The 15,139-nt window shown below is 42.6% G+C and overlaps 2 protein-coding genes across 12 annotated transcripts in view; one reads left to right on the top strand and one right to left on the bottom strand.

Moving 5' to 3' along the window:
- The window catches only part of virma (vir like m6A methyltransferase associated), a 44,959-nt gene extending 43,198 nt beyond the window's left edge, over positions 1-1,761 (top strand). For 2 of the 4 annotated variants that reach the window (XM_069194809.1, XM_069194808.1), the window contains exon 24: positions 1,395-1,761. In XM_069194809.1, the coding sequence (XP_069050910.1) occupies positions 1,395-1,558 (164 nt within the window). In that variant the 3' untranslated portion in view covers positions 1,559-1,761. Of the gene's footprint in view, positions 1-1,364 lie in introns of all 4 variants that reach the window. The other 2 variants (XM_069194807.1, XM_069194806.1) reach the window with 1 other exon arrangement.
- A 1,268-nt stretch (positions 1,762-3,029) lies between these two features.
- rnf41l (ring finger protein 41, like) lies at positions 3,030-15,096 on the bottom strand. Of its 8 annotated transcripts, none has more exons than XM_069194811.1 (10): positions 15,006-15,096; positions 10,975-11,096; positions 10,344-10,388; positions 9,431-9,648; positions 8,907-9,046; positions 7,755-7,781; positions 6,958-7,120; positions 5,415-5,535; positions 4,528-4,781; positions 3,030-4,179 (listed from the first exon to the last, which is right to left on the bottom strand). In XM_069194811.1, the coding sequence occupies exons 4-9, from the start codon at positions 9,634-9,636 to the stop codon at positions 4,533-4,535; spliced, it is 906 nt and encodes a 301-aa protein (XP_069050912.1). In that variant the 5' UTR covers positions 9,637-9,648; positions 10,344-10,388; positions 10,975-11,096; positions 15,006-15,096; the 3' UTR covers positions 3,030-4,179; positions 4,528-4,532. The 8 variants fall into 8 exon arrangements, with proteins under 8 accessions (XP_069050912.1, XP_069050914.1, XP_069050913.1 ...); XM_069194813.1 differs by having other exon boundaries at positions 14,972-15,070; XM_069194812.1 differs by having other exon boundaries at positions 14,960-15,006.
- Between the last annotated feature and the right edge of the window lie 43 nt (positions 15,097-15,139).

Below are 15,139 nucleotides of genomic sequence, written 5' to 3'. Positions count from 1 at the left end.
ATATTAGACCTTCAACTGTTCTGACATCTTCAATATAAGTCTTCTTAGAAAAAACAAATTAATTTCTGTCTTTTGAGTAGTGCTTCACGACAGGTGCTCCTTGTTGTGAAGCCACTTCCTGAAGATTTTCAAGTTCACTCTACAGCTTGTCAATAAAGTCGATAAAGCTGTGACCTACTGAACTGCTGCTGGGATAGTTTCTTTTGTCAGAAGTGGTTTGGTTGCCGTTTCCTGACCAACGTTAGCTTAGTCCCGCAGTTCCTTTCGTTTCTTACAATCTTGGAGCGCTCGAGGCCATCAGGTGCACCCTGCACAGCTGAGACCGGAGGAACCGGACTGGGAGGTGTATTCCAGCACTCGGAGGGAGGGGCAGCCTCCCTGCTCCCACAGTGCAAGCAGTGTCCTGGCCCTTCTTATCTGCAAGGCTGGGACAGTGTTTCTGTATTTCCAATTTGAAAAGCTTGCTGGCCCTTGGGAAAAACACCTAGTCCAGCCAATGCAGCAATTTGGTGACACAAATTTATTTTAATTGGACAGAATGACAGCTGAAGTCACAGAAAGCTTGAAATGTTGTATTTGATAGCCAGATGTTGTGGGTTAAAACACTTTTTAAATTATTTTATTTCCTCAAATTTGCACAGATCAAAAGCTCCCAAATGGGTCTTACCCAGGAGTAGCAAGAGAACTCAAAGACTAGATCTCTCTTTTCTATAATATGACACCGTTCAGCAAGAACAGTCTCTTGGATGAAGAGTGACACCCAATGGGCAATGTTGTGCTTAACTTTAGAAATAGTCTCAACATGTATTGAAGGCTTTGCTCTGAATTTTATCGTTTTTCCTAGCTTCGCACATTTTAATATTAATTCCTTACACTTATATATCGCTTCTCTGGACACTCCACTCAAAGCGCTTTACAGTTAACGGGGTCTCCCCTCCACCACCACCACCAGTGTGCAGCCCCCAGCTGGGTGATGCACCAGTACGCTCCCCACACACCAGCTCTCAGTGGGGAGAAGAACAATAGACAAAGCCAGTTCAGAGAGGGGGATTATTAGGAGGCCATGATTGGTAAAGGCCAGTGGGTGAAATTTGGCCAGTACACCGGGGTAACACCCCTACTCTTTTCGAGAAACACCCTGGGATTTTAATGACCACGGATAGTCAGGACCTCTGTGTTAATTCCGAAAGGAATGCGTCTTTTTTACAATATATTGAACCCCATGATTTACTCTTAATTTATTTAAAAAAATGTAAAAGTCGACATTTAAAATTAGAATCCGTAGGTTTTGAAGTGTTGTTCAGTTGTGCACGTGTACTGAAAGAGCTCTAACCATGCTGAGGACTTCTGGCTGTGCCCGGTAGTTCTCAGTGGCTACCCGTGTCGCCCGACAGGTGCCTACCGGCTGGCTCCGCGGGACCGGGCCCCTCGCGGCCGTGGGACAGGCCTGTCGTGGGTGAGCGGCGGCGGAGGGGGGGGCGGCAGCTCCCGGGGGAAGTTCAGCAGCGGGGGCGGCGGGGGCGGCCGCGGGAGGCACGTGCGCTCCTTCACCAGGTAGACTCGGACAAGGGAGGACTGCTCACTGCGGGGAACGGCGAGGCCTCCTGTGGGGACTTGTGCCACTGAAGGACCCAGGCCGATTTCTCTGCGGTGTCCGGAGACATGAAACTCTTACTTGCAGACTTAAATTCCAGTGACGTTTGTGCTTTCCTTTTTTTTTTAAAGATGCGTTGTAATTTCAAATAAAATAATGAAACTAAAGAGTGGTTCTTTCCCCCTCCCCCCCCCCCGTTTTTTTCGGGATGCGGTACATGACCTCACTTTGAGAAAATACGAGTGGTGAGGGATTGGAAGTGAAAGATCAGTGTCCGAGTCAGTCTGGACCAGTGTGCTGAAACCTGTACACTGGCTCCCAACGAGAGAAGCTGGGCTGTCGTTTACAAGTGGTGCAAGCTGCACACTTAACTGAATGCCGCCAGGGTCAACTGGGCTTTCCAGAAAAGCAACATCTGGGGTGCGGCAGTTTTCAGTGTTGTCACTGAGAGGATCGGCTGTCTTAGAGGAAGTTTGCGTCTTCACGTCCTTCCACCAGGTATCGGATTTTGACGTGTTCCCCCAACCAAACAGTTTGAATGTGAAACGATCAAAAGCATCGATGAAAGCTCTTACAATGGCATTAGATTCTAAAGTGCTTGGTTGTAACTTTTTATCCGACCGACTCGGTTTGGGGATACAGTTACCGTGCAGTGCATCGCGCCATCCAGACCCCTGAGTTTCCAACCAAAAAAAATTCAGATAGGAGCAAGAAATCACTCGTCCTAAACCTGAGTTGGGCCCCAAAATCTAGCGCTGAGCATAAAAATTGTCTTAAGTAGTGTGTGAATGCGAACCCTAAGTGACATGGGGTGTCAAGTGAGCATTTCCGTGATCAATATCTCATCCTCTTTGTGCATCGGATTTTGACATGTCCTCCAACCCAAAAGGTATGAGTGTGGAAAAAAATAAAACCATTGATCAAAACTCTTGCAAGTAACTGAGATTCTATTCTAATGTTTGGTTACAACTTTTGATCCGAGTGACTCCGTTTTGGGATACAATTACCTTGCAGTGCGCCATGACATCCAGGTGACATCCACCCAGACAGTTTCTGAAAAAACTAATTCAGATAGGAGCAAGAAATCTCTTGTCCTAAAGATGACTTGGGCCCCAAAATCAAGTGCTGAGCTTAAAAAGTGTCAAGTAGTGTGTGAATGCTAACCCTAACCCTAGCTGGGGTGTCAACTGACCAGTTCCGTAATCAATAGCTAAAGTCCTCTGGGCATCAGATTTCAAAATAATGTATATAGAATTTGAAAATTCTCAACCTCTTGAGTTATCAGATAAACCAATGTACTGTTGTGCTCAATCTTTGAATTGGAAATTATTAAGTGAAATGTGAACGAAACCATTTATAGAAATACAGATTTCATGTCCTGTGTAATTAATTCATGACATTAGATTCAGATAACAGAAGTCTTAGCACAACCACACACTCTGAAAGAAATGTTTATATATGGTACACAAACATTTTCTAATAACAGTAATATCAGTATTAATGAAAACTTCTGGGTTAGAAAAGCTACATTATTTAAGTTTAAAAATGTTTTACATAACATTAAACTTTATAATATTTGAGAGAAAAGTAACCTCAAAAACAGCACCAAATATTCCAGGTGTGTACTCTCACACAGCATCTGGAAAGTTAACAGCAGGTTGGTTTTTTCCAGTCCAAAGGCTTTTGGCATCACCAGACTGAATTCAAAACGTGAGACATATTGGTCGCTTGTGCATTAAATTAATACCCTTTTAAAAGCTAAGTTTTAAGTTTCCTTCTAACATGTTGGAGTGCCAGGATTAAACTGATTCAGCAATGGTTGCAACAACCATAAGACACGAAACACTGTAACAGGAACAGAGATGAAAAGGCTCCAGACTGACATGCTGAATAAAAGTGACTGTGTTTCCTCTTTTTTTATACATAATGTGCTTCAGTGGTAAATTTGCAGCAAATGACAGTTTTCCTTTGCTTTCCATTCTTAATCACCACAGATAAACCTGTGGAACAAATCTCACCTTGTGATTAGAAAAAGAAAATAAGGAAAAAATCAGAACGACATCTAGTAATAACCACACAAACACAAAACTAATAAAAAACAAAATAATAGGCCATATGGTAGCTTATGGAGACAAAAAGCGATATGACTGACATGCATTTGCGGGTATTTTCACACCAGCACAATTTCATTATAAAATGCTAAATATTCATTTTAAAACTACATTTAGTTATATTAACTTCAGAAAAGATATTCTTTCTAAAGGCCTCTGAAATAAAGTATTAGTGGAATGACGCAGGTGGCATCTTTGCATTTGAAATGTTCCTTAGCTGGTTACAGTAAGCGTGGTCATCCATCGTCGATAAGCTTTTTCAAAGCCTTTCTTGGGATTCAAACGGCAGTGATAGCAAGGCTTAAAATACACACGGGTTTCAGAAGTGGAAATGGCAGTTTTAACAGCTGATCGAGGACCTGAGGGCGTAGAGTTGCATAGACGACGCTATCTGAAATGCTGCTCATTATCCCAGCCTCTACTTGTCAAACCCCCAGGTGACCCCAGGCAGTCCTGGTGGAGTCCACTGAAAAACTGTGAAGATGGGGGAAAGAAAGAATGACGGGTACTAATCCAGTTGGTCACGAATTCCTAAATTACTATGAACTATAATCACACCAAGAACAATTTGATCATACAAAATCACAGTCTAAATACTCTCAACCTTCATTTCACTTCATGTACAGCTCTTCTTTTGTGGCAAAAAAGCAGTCAAATGTCATTAACCCTGTAACTGTCTACATTCAGAACCTGATTCATAACCACTCATCCTGGACTATATAATCTTCAGTTATGTAACGCAGATCTAGGACTACTGCCAGTTGGGGACTGATCCTCCAACTGTGGGAATGAAGAAGAGAGGGAAAGATGCTCTGCGGTTACCCAGCTCAGATGACGGTGACCTCCCTGGACTTCCTCTTCACACTGTCGAGGCGTCCAAGTGTGCGGGAGGCAGTGGCTTTCCGGAGGGCCCCCATGGAGCTGGGGCCGCCGGAGGCATGTCCCTCTCGCTGCAGGCTCTTCAGCAGCTCCATCAGCTCCCTCTTCTCCAGCTCAGCCTGCTCCAGCTCCTGTCTGTGCAGACGCTCTGCCCCCATGAGCGTCCGGACATCTGACATCACCCGGGACAGCTGGCTCTGTCGCACAGAGAGGGACACCGTCACCCCTCCCCCCACAGACAGACACACACAGGTCTGACATCACTCAGGACAGCTGACTCTACTGCACACAGACAGACACCCTCACAACCTCACACAGACAGACACACACAGGTCTGACATCACCCACCACAGCTGACTCTACTGCACACAGACAGACACACACTTTCAAACAGCACACATTTCAAACATACACCTCTATGTGCCACATCAGGTCATGTTTATATTCTAATGTAATTATTTAAACATGAGGGAATGACTATAGCCTATTACAATTCCCAACATGGAACAAAACTACTAAGACAAGTATATATCAGTATAGACAAGCACACCATTTATTTGTTTCAAGTAAGTTGTGTAATCCCCCTATTGTCGACAACCTGTAATGGTTACTTATAAAGATCTTGCCCTCTCTATTTCCTAAGGCTGATAATATATTGTGTCCTAAAAGCACCTTTTTGCCATTGCTTTTATCACTTAACTCCAAGCAACAGATGCAAAATGTTCACGTCTCTATACTGTATGTTGCCACCACTCTGACACTGTTTCCAACCAGAAAACTGAAGTGCGGAACACGAAGCCAGGTCTGGCAGCTGTTCCATGTCTGCCTACCTTCAGCTCTTCAATTTCGTTTTTCAGCAGGCTCTCTTTCTGCACCATGTGTCTCCTCTGGGAGTCCAGCCTAGATTCCATCTCATGTCTCACCTCCTCGACTTTACAAATCATCTCAGACCTAGAAGAAACCAGGCAGACTGCCCGATTACCACTCTGCCATGTTTACCTTACGTACTGCGGCAACGATTAACACCATTAACGGATCAAAATGTTTGGTGATGTTCAGTCAGAGCCGTTAGACGTGTTTATTCCAATCCAACGCTGTCTTTCATCTATTAAAACAAACCCTGAAAACACTGTGACAGAACAGAAATCAGGTGTCTGCTAACTAGATATCAGAGCAGCATATTTGACAACGGACTTCGGGGAACAGAGTGATGTGAAAGTGGGGCCCTCATCACAGAAGAGAAGAAACAACAAAACAGAGTGATCAGCAAAAAGATTTACGAATATTAAGAAATTGAAAAAGATTAATTACAAGGCTACATTTACAGAACAAATGGGAAACCTCAACAGTGTACAAAACTATTTAATATCATTGTGTTTTTAAATCTGTCAATTACATTTCACATTAAAAATATTCATTCATATAATAGAACGGTAGGAACACTCACCACCAGAAAGTATAATTCTATGAATAAAGAGAAACTGTTTGCAAAATATAGTTACATTTTAAAAATGTGGTCTGTTCTCTTAAGCTTTCAAGATTGCTATACTTGATCATGTTAGCAATCACAAAACAATGACTTTTTAAATGTCTTTGTCAAAGCTTTAGAGATTGAAGACCAGCTGCATGTAGCTACACGTCTGTACTAAGAAATGTAAGAAAGAACTGAATAAACAGAGGGTACCCTACGCAGACTGGTTTCTGGAGTAGGAGTCCCAACAGGGTGCCCGGTGTATTTGTTAGTGTTCGGTTTCTCTCTATAACCACAGTGCATCTACAGATGTGGTAGCGCTGTGCCTAAACATCTTTTCAACCCTCAAACAAGTCATCTCCAAACTTAACACAAAAATGGTTTGATTTGTAGACTTTGCAGGGCTTGTTTTCAAATATTTTGTTGTTCGTTTCAAGGCATCGGTAAGGTATCTCAGATGACAGCGGCGTGTCTGCGCCTACAAGCTGTTAAGTGTACTACACAGACGGGTTTGCTGATTGTAGTGCACCTGCAGAGCTTCAGTACACTGTCAAACTACTGGTACAGCCTTTAGTAACTGGTACTCAGTAGGAATATATACAGTAGAAGTGGAATGTGACAATTCATTTTTCATTACAATTAACTGTATGCCAACAGAGTTAAAAAAACAAATAGCCGTATAACGGTTGTCTGGTGTATTATTGTAACTGAGTCGTTTGTTCAGTTCCAGCATTATTCAGGCGTGAATAAGAGGAGATGAAGTACTTTACTCCAAAATATTTTGAACACTTTCTCCCATAAGACAGACCGGGGGGGATTCAGATTCGGGTTCGAGCGACACGCGCGGCGGATTCACCCCGCAGCCCGCGCCCGCGCCCGCGCCGCCCCTCGGCGTCCCGCACCTGAGCAGCTCCAGCTCTGTGCGCAGCTCGGCCACGCAGCTGTGCGGCGCGTCGTCGGAAGTGAGGACGGTGTAGCCGCAGCCGTTGGGGCACTCCCTGCTCCGGTACTCGCACACAGACAGGTGGGCCTCCAGGCTCCGCCTCTCCACCTGCATCGGACAACCTGCTCGCAGAGCAGGGGGGGGGAGAGACTGGGACATCCACCACACAAATTCCCCAAATCCGTGCTCGTTCCTCGCCTCGCTTTCACCGCACCGTTTGCATGCTTTATTAGCTGGCTTCTGAGAAAAACAAAGTCAGTAACTCTCCCCAGAAGCTGTGCCTTTTTGTTTTTACTTTTGTCATAACTTGCAACCTGATTTTCCTCAGCTTAAATCTGATATAAAAGAAGAGAAGGAATTTCAGAAGGGGTACTGCAAAGAGCTGTTATACCAGTGAGCTCAGCTCCGGTTTGTTTAAAAAAAAAGAGAAAATGGGACAATTAAAGCAAATATAGTTTCCTTTTGATGGTGTTTGTATTAGCTCTGACTTTTTTCAAAAGCAATGTGCAGGCTGGAACAAAGAAGGGTCATAACTGATACACAGAAGAAGGTACTGCACAAATGCAAGGTACTAATGAGCAAAAACTGATGAACAGCGACCCCTCCTGGAGGCCTTGAACTAGTACCGTTTCATCTCTACAGTGAGACACAAAAACACAAGCACCACACAGCACACTGCATTTCACACATCGCCTCTAATTGGTCCAAATACCAAAGAAATAAGACCTTATCTGCAAATCGCCATTAAATACATACCACATCGGTAACACAAGTACACTCCACCTGGCAAGAACAGTTCACAGAAGACATTAATTGGTTTATATTGTTCACTATATTGTTTTGTTTTCAGAAATAAACAACAAAATAAAACTGGCCAACTAAAAATGCTGAATTAACAACGTCAGGGATACTATTACATTCAAAGGCGTAAAAACATTTTTGCTAGATGCAATTATTCATTTAAGTTGTCCATACTGCTTCCAACAGGCTTTCGAGTGGAAGCAGGGATTTTTCATGGTACCCTGTTTGTAGTCAGTATCCCAGCATTGAGGGATTAGACACAGGAGATCAATGCTCTTGCCTGCAGCTCTTATCATGCTTGCCAGGTGTTCAGCTCTGGGGGAACAAGGGACCAATCATAACCCCCTGGTGCAATTAATTCCCACCAGTGAGGTACAATTCTAAAGCATCTAAAAGCAGGAAATTTAACTAGTCTCTTAAGCTCATTGATTCCGAGTCATCTGAACCTGACCACAATACAGATAAAGTGGAAAGAACAGGATTCAGCAGTTATACTTCACCAGCGGACTAAAATAACATCATCCTGGCTAAATTTAGACTCCATCATTACTGTGTGGATTACTTGGTTTGCTTATACTTTTTGTCTTTTCCCTCGTAGTCTTACTAACATCTGTCAGATGAAAGAAAAAAAACATTCAGTGATAAATAGGCCTGTAGTGATGAGCTAAATACCGTTAAGTGATGATTGCTTTGATTCACACGGAGAAAAGACAAAATGACGTTTTTGTTTTACTCTAGGCTTTATTGAGTCAATTTGATGGCGTTTTTCACACTTTACCTCTGTGTACTGCACACTGCATGCACTTTTTGTACAGTGCTTTGGTCTCCTATTGAATGAGATCTGCCTCTGATCTCCACCGAATGGGTTCTCTAATGTACAGCACAGGATTTATTATTTTGTACAGCATTACACTGAGCATCTTAAATAACTGTTTTTAAAAGCACGTCATAACAATTCCTTCTTTGTTTCCACGTGCATTATGGTTTAGCAGGTAAACAAAACGCAAGTTCCCATGGGATTAACTTAATACCTAAAGCGGGCTCGTCGGTACACTGATTTTGAAGAGTATTAAGGGCGGATGCCGTTTCTGAAAGCACAGCGCTTACCCGTGTTTGTACAGGCAACCTGGCTGTACTCGCACTCTCTCTCGTGCCTGTCGACGGACTCCAGAGAGCACACCATCTCGCAGCCGTGCTCCCTGTTCCGGCAGCGGATCTGCAGCCGGCTCAGGTCGTTGCGCATGTACCTGCGGAGAAGACAGCGCTGGGACAGGAGTCCACTGGTCTCCGCCTCGCCTATTTTTCCCCTTCCTCCCCCTTGTGGTTGTTTTTTTTCTTTTGGAATGCAATCACAACTAAATGCAATGTCAATCCATCTTCTTTATTACTACTGTACTATTATTATTATGGGATACACTGATGCTACTGCTATGACGAATAATACTATACTATTAATATAATAATATCTAGACAGATAAATATAGTATAATATCAAATAAAATAATATCATATCAGATATGATATATGATAATATAATATCAAATAATATCATATCATACCATATCAGATATAATATGATATGTTATGATGATATCATATCATATCCAGATGAATAATGTCTGTGCGGTTACCTGAACAAGGGCCGCAGCAGGGAGGCGTCGAGGGCCTGCCTGTCTTCGGGGCAGGTGTGGTGGTGGACCAGCCAGCCGTGAATGCAGGAGCTGCAGAAGGCGTGCTCGCAGGGCGCCTGCAGGGGGTCCTCCAGCACATCGCGGCACACGCAGCACAGCAGGCCCTCGTTCACGTAGCCCACAAACCGCTCGAGGTCATAACCCATCTGGCACGCCCACTGAGACACGGACACACGGGGAAAGAAATCCCCCTCATCAGGTAGACGATCTTCTTCAAAAAACAAACTCTCATGCGTGTTATTTCTTTTTCATTGACCTCAGGGGTGGCTGGTAGCATTATCGTCAGAAAAACAGGCTCCCTGATGCAGATTAAGCAATTTACTACTGGCAAACAAACCGCAAATTGGAGTCAAAACATAACTATTACCACATCAACGAGGAAACATAAAAGATACCTGGCTGTAGAGTATATAAGGATAATAAGCATGCATCACAGGGAAAACAAGAATGCGAAGTCTCAAGACTCCATGACTTGCACCATCAAACCTGCAGGATTAAAATTGAACTGAGATTGCTTTAAGGCCCATAATTCTCATTTCAAAAAGCCAGTTACAAACATCAGCATTAAGGCTTAAAGAGCAAGAGGTAATAGCTGGCGAGCAGCTACAGACTGCAGTTGTACTGCACGTCGCCTATTGAGTTTCAAGGCACAGCATACATCTTTAATTACATTCTGCTGTGGACACAGACCTCGAGAATCACACTGCAGACATCACGACAACGAACGGCAGGATACAGGAAAGGTGAGCACGCACCGACGTGTGAAGATAAAAGATAGTAACAGAAAAACACCTCTCCCGATGCTCTGTTTGTTCATCTTCAATTGTCTAGTTCACTTCACTCTCCTTCTCACCTTTTAAGGCTCCCTGTAATCCTTCACTCCTGCCCCTGACACTGCCTGTATGGGGGGGAGACAGAAACGTGGTATGAGCTGTTGAGTTTCCTAAGAAACAGATACTTGGAGCCCAAACAGCCAGTTGTTGAACAAAGCAAACAATAACCCCGCGTTCACATGGGCAGAGCTTCAGCCTTTCCCCTAGAGAGCATTCCCACAGAGGTGTAGCATGTCAGCCACCCCCAGCCCTCTGCTGAGATACCGGACACAGTGCCCGCCTTAGCCATCCGAATAAAGAGCCTCCTTCTTCACGGCTTCCAATTTCGCCTGCTAAATTAGTGCAAAAAAAAAAAATACCCAGAATTCAGAATTGTAAACAAAAATATGTAAAAAAAAATAAATTTTTGAATTTCTTATGGTGTATAGCCATATCTTTTTAAATGTGCTCTGATGTCTGATATGAAGAAAAATTAGAAATAAGAGGCAGCCACTGGCCTGTCCTTTAGCTTCTCACTGCTGGGGCACAGTGCAAACCTTCCTAAAGGTGAAAGGACTTCACTGGGTAGTTCACTTCACACTCAAGATGGGGTTTGCCTAATGGATTATTTCACCGTAATTTATGACACATTCTGTCTTGTGCGTTTCTTACTCTGTAGTGGTGATGCTCTGCTGCCGGGTCCGGAAATATTCCTAATTGAAATTCTTCCTCACTGCTCTTCTACCAAGGGGTTAAGAGATAACGTCTGGTTAATTTCACTTTTGGTGACCTTTCTAAAATTTTAAATGACAAAACAGGAGCATCGGTTAGAGAACAAACATATCAGGGTTGAGTAAAAGCTAAAAAAACTATTTATATTAGCTGGGACATACCAATAAAAAGTGATTGTTGGCTTTACCTTTAATGTTGATTAAAAAAAAAACTTTGTGAGAAATGGCTACAGTGTAAATATTAGCCATACATGACATCCCCTTCATGAGATGGGTCATGGTTTCATTTGAAAACTTGCAAGTAGGCCCATCTTCTACTGTAAATATTTCCCTTCAATTCTTGCAATGTAAAATGTAAGGCTGAAAAGCTGGGATTTTCCCATTTCTGACCAGATTTAATTACATAACCTAACATTTCTGTACATGTCTGATAGATTGTACACTACGCCCTTGTTTCATTTTATGCCTGAAATCTGAGTCTGAGGCCCATCACAGAGTTAAATGCAAAGTGTCAGGCAAATTTCAAGGGAAGGGAATTGCCAAGGGAAGGGGATGTGCCCTATTTGAAAAAGTATATTTACTGCTTTGATGTTTAGATGTCAATACCACAAGGTCTGAGCCAATAAGAATATGTTGAAAAGTACAGAAATTATAGACACTTAGGAGTTATACTAGACAATGTTTACAGAAAGGCTAAATGATTGATACATAATTATCAATTATAGTCCCCATAAAGTACTCCAATAAAATGGTTAAAAATGCATTTTAAAAGACAGAAATGAATGATTGTGATAAACCTGCTCTGCTTTTTATTAGTCCAAATCCAAACTGGCAAAAAAATCAATTTTGATAGAAAATCAATAATTGCATTACGAGTATACATTACATTTCCAGACAAACACACCTTAATCTTAAACTTGCTACTGAAAGTCTCTCTCTTGCATATCAAAGCAGAAAAAAGGACATAAGTATCAACCTTGCAAAAATAAAATCAAACATTCTGAGCACTTCATCATCATCATGTAAAAGTTGTGCACACAATTCTCTGACATGATCAATTTACAAGGAAGCAAATGTCCTCTTTTTTGGCTTTGAGGGTCACTCACTTAATTGCAGCAAGTGCAATGAATCCAAGTTAGTTCAGGAGTTTAGTTTTCCTCGGAGTCACTGGTGATAGAAGCCGCCCCTTCTCATTAAACACTCCTTTTGTTGCAGCACTTTCAATAGATGCGTTAGTGCAGCTCCCCTCAAAGGACTGGCTTCCCATCCAGAGGGAGAACAAGCAAATGCGCTCCCAGCCCTGCCTGGTGCCTCTGGCTTGCTCTGACTCCTACCAGGATAAGCAGCTTTATGATACTGGATGGATGTTAGGATTCGCTAGTCTTACACCTCCATTTTACTAAACGTACTGATTGTTCAAATCAATTCTCACTATATTAGGTGCAACAATGGAGGCCCAGCGCTCATGTGACCCTCAGCTGACGTGATATCGTGTCTGGAGTGAAATGGATTCCTTTTCGAATAAGATAACCTCAATCAACCAGCACTTAAGCTACCATGACCTTGAATGCACTTAGAATCTCCCTACAAGTTAATGGTATTAGCTTAATGACATTTCAGCAGTGTAGAACAAAATCCACAATTTCACCTTCCACTGTTAGTAGAGAGGTGTCTTTGTAGTTTATATCAAGCAGTCTAAAAAACAAAGACCAAAATGTATTCTGACTGCAAAGGCGTTCAGTTCAAAACCCCTCCTTCACTGACTGAATTTCTTCTCTTTTTTAGAAACCTTTTTGCATAAGGGACATTTTACAACTGCCTGACATTTGTAACATATGCTCAATCTGTCTACACCAATATCAAGAAAACAAATATTACACACAAATACTGTTATGGAAGGCTGTCACTCTGGAAAAAAAAGATAAATTAGCACCATCACCTAAAGTACCTCAAGGCACATGGTACATAAGTCAGCATTTAAGTAACCGCCATGTCAAAGATTATTCTTACAACTCCGCTGTAGGTGACGATACCCTGAATATAACACACTACTTTATGGTAGAGTCATCCGAAAAACAACAAGCCATTACAAAACACTGTCAACACAGAGGGTGGCATGGCATGGTGGCACAAGGGTTAGCGTTGATGCCTCGCAGTGCTGGGGCCCTTGTTTCCATGCCGGACCTGGGCTGCTGTCTGTGTGGAGTTTGCATGTTCTCCCCATGTTCACATAGGTTTTCTCCTACAATCCCAGGACATATTGGTAGGTTAACTGGCTTCAGGGAAAACTGGCCTTGGTGTGTGTACGACTGTGTGTGCTGGTGCCCCTTTCAGTGTGTACCCCGCCTCGTGCCCCTTGTGCCAGGCTCCTCCTGTGAATGGGATGCATTGGCGTGGTTAGAAAATCGATGGACAGATGTCAACACAGAAATTTATGAGGGAAGGCCAACAGGTAAAGTAGATGTGCGCACTATCCACTAGATGTAGTTCAGGGAAAGACTGGTTTTATTTAGCTCCACCCAGCTCTCTTACACATCCGCACACTTCTGCCACTGCGTCAGAGGGCCTAGGGTGCCCTAAAGGGGCTGATGGGTCCCTGAACCACTGTGACTCAGACCTTCTCCACCGGGTAAAACAGATAGAGACGTGAGAGAGGGACTGGAGGGTGCATCACAGTCCACCACCAGCAAGGGACAGGGCTCGTGGTGTATCCCCACCCACCCTGCCATCCGGATCACACTCCCCTGGACTGGTGCGATACATGGAGCAAGTTTATCCAAGACTCAGAACTGCACAAGCTCATACCTGTGCATTTAGAACCTCCTTTTGGAACTGAATGTACGAAATTATTTAACCCAAATACAAACACAACAAATGTTTTTCTTTTTAATAAAGATAGCAGTCACACAGTGAAATCTGCCAAGCTCTGCGAGGCAGTTTGCAGATGTGCAATCTTTACTACTGCACAAATGCCTTTACCTTTTCCTTTTCATAAGCAGCATTTTCAGTGTTCAGATCAGTGTTTTCCCCCTATCTTCTAATCACAGTTTATGTTTCCACTATCTGCATGTACTGTAACCCCTTACACTGTAAGTTACAGACTGGCACTGCTGCAGTTTGTAAGCCTTGATTCTCCAGCATGCTTCATCAGACACACAACCCTTTTCCCTTGCTCTGTGCTGGTAATCGTAAATTTCTTACAAGCTGTAAGAAATTACAACTGGTAAATTCTACAACTAAGCTTCTGTGTTGTATCGTTTCGAAAGCGCAATGTTAAACTGAGATGCTATACTTACCGAACACTGTTCAGCTTCATGACGTCCACATAGAGAACGTCTATGCCATTTCAGACTACTACTTTAACAACTTCCCCCATGTTAATATCGTATTAGTAACAATGCAAGGTATCTTTACCGGATCAAACAGAAACCCTTGTTATACTGAAGCTCATGGATGCTGAGCTCAAAAGGGAAAATAATAAATATTTATTATCGTTTATTATCTTATCCTCTTACTTCGTGGTTTGTACACCTACAGTACCTAAAGTTATTGATTGTTTTGATAACCGGACAATCTTATGCAATGCTTGTACATCACCACTACACTGCTACTACTGTACGTACGAACTGTTGTTTTAAAGTTTAGTTTTTAAAATATTTACAGTTCTTTACAATTTACAGAAAGCCAGTGCAGGAGAGAAGTTGGCAGAATTCACAATGCACAGCACTATATGCATATGAAAAACATAAATCAACTTACCATTTAATATAGACTTAATTGTTACGTTTCTTATAGTATTTGAAAAGCTTTCTGCACAATGACAGTTAAACCAGTCATTTCAGTATTCAGTATTTTTGCATCAGAATGTCGTATAAAAATATTTTTTGTAATTACATGGAAGGCAAATACGAATAATTAAAACGCACCGCGTATCTTACCCTCGATTCCTCTACTTCAATGTATTTTATTTACCTGCTGTTTTCAGGTGACAAGAACCAACTGTCGCAAACTGTGGCGATATATTGACATTCACTCGGCAAAAAAAACGGCGAGGGGTGATTCGGCAGTGTGGCAGGAGCGGTTTTAAGGATTTTTCTCTTTAATTT

Source organism: Lepisosteus oculatus, chromosome 10 (genome assembly GCF_040954835.1).
Source record: "Lepisosteus oculatus isolate fLepOcu1 chromosome 10, fLepOcu1.hap2, whole genome shotgun sequence".
In the NCBI taxonomy this organism is placed as follows: Eukaryota; Metazoa; Chordata; class Actinopteri; order Semionotiformes; family Lepisosteidae; genus Lepisosteus; species Lepisosteus oculatus.
This window is presented reverse-complemented; position numbering and strand designations above follow the sequence as displayed.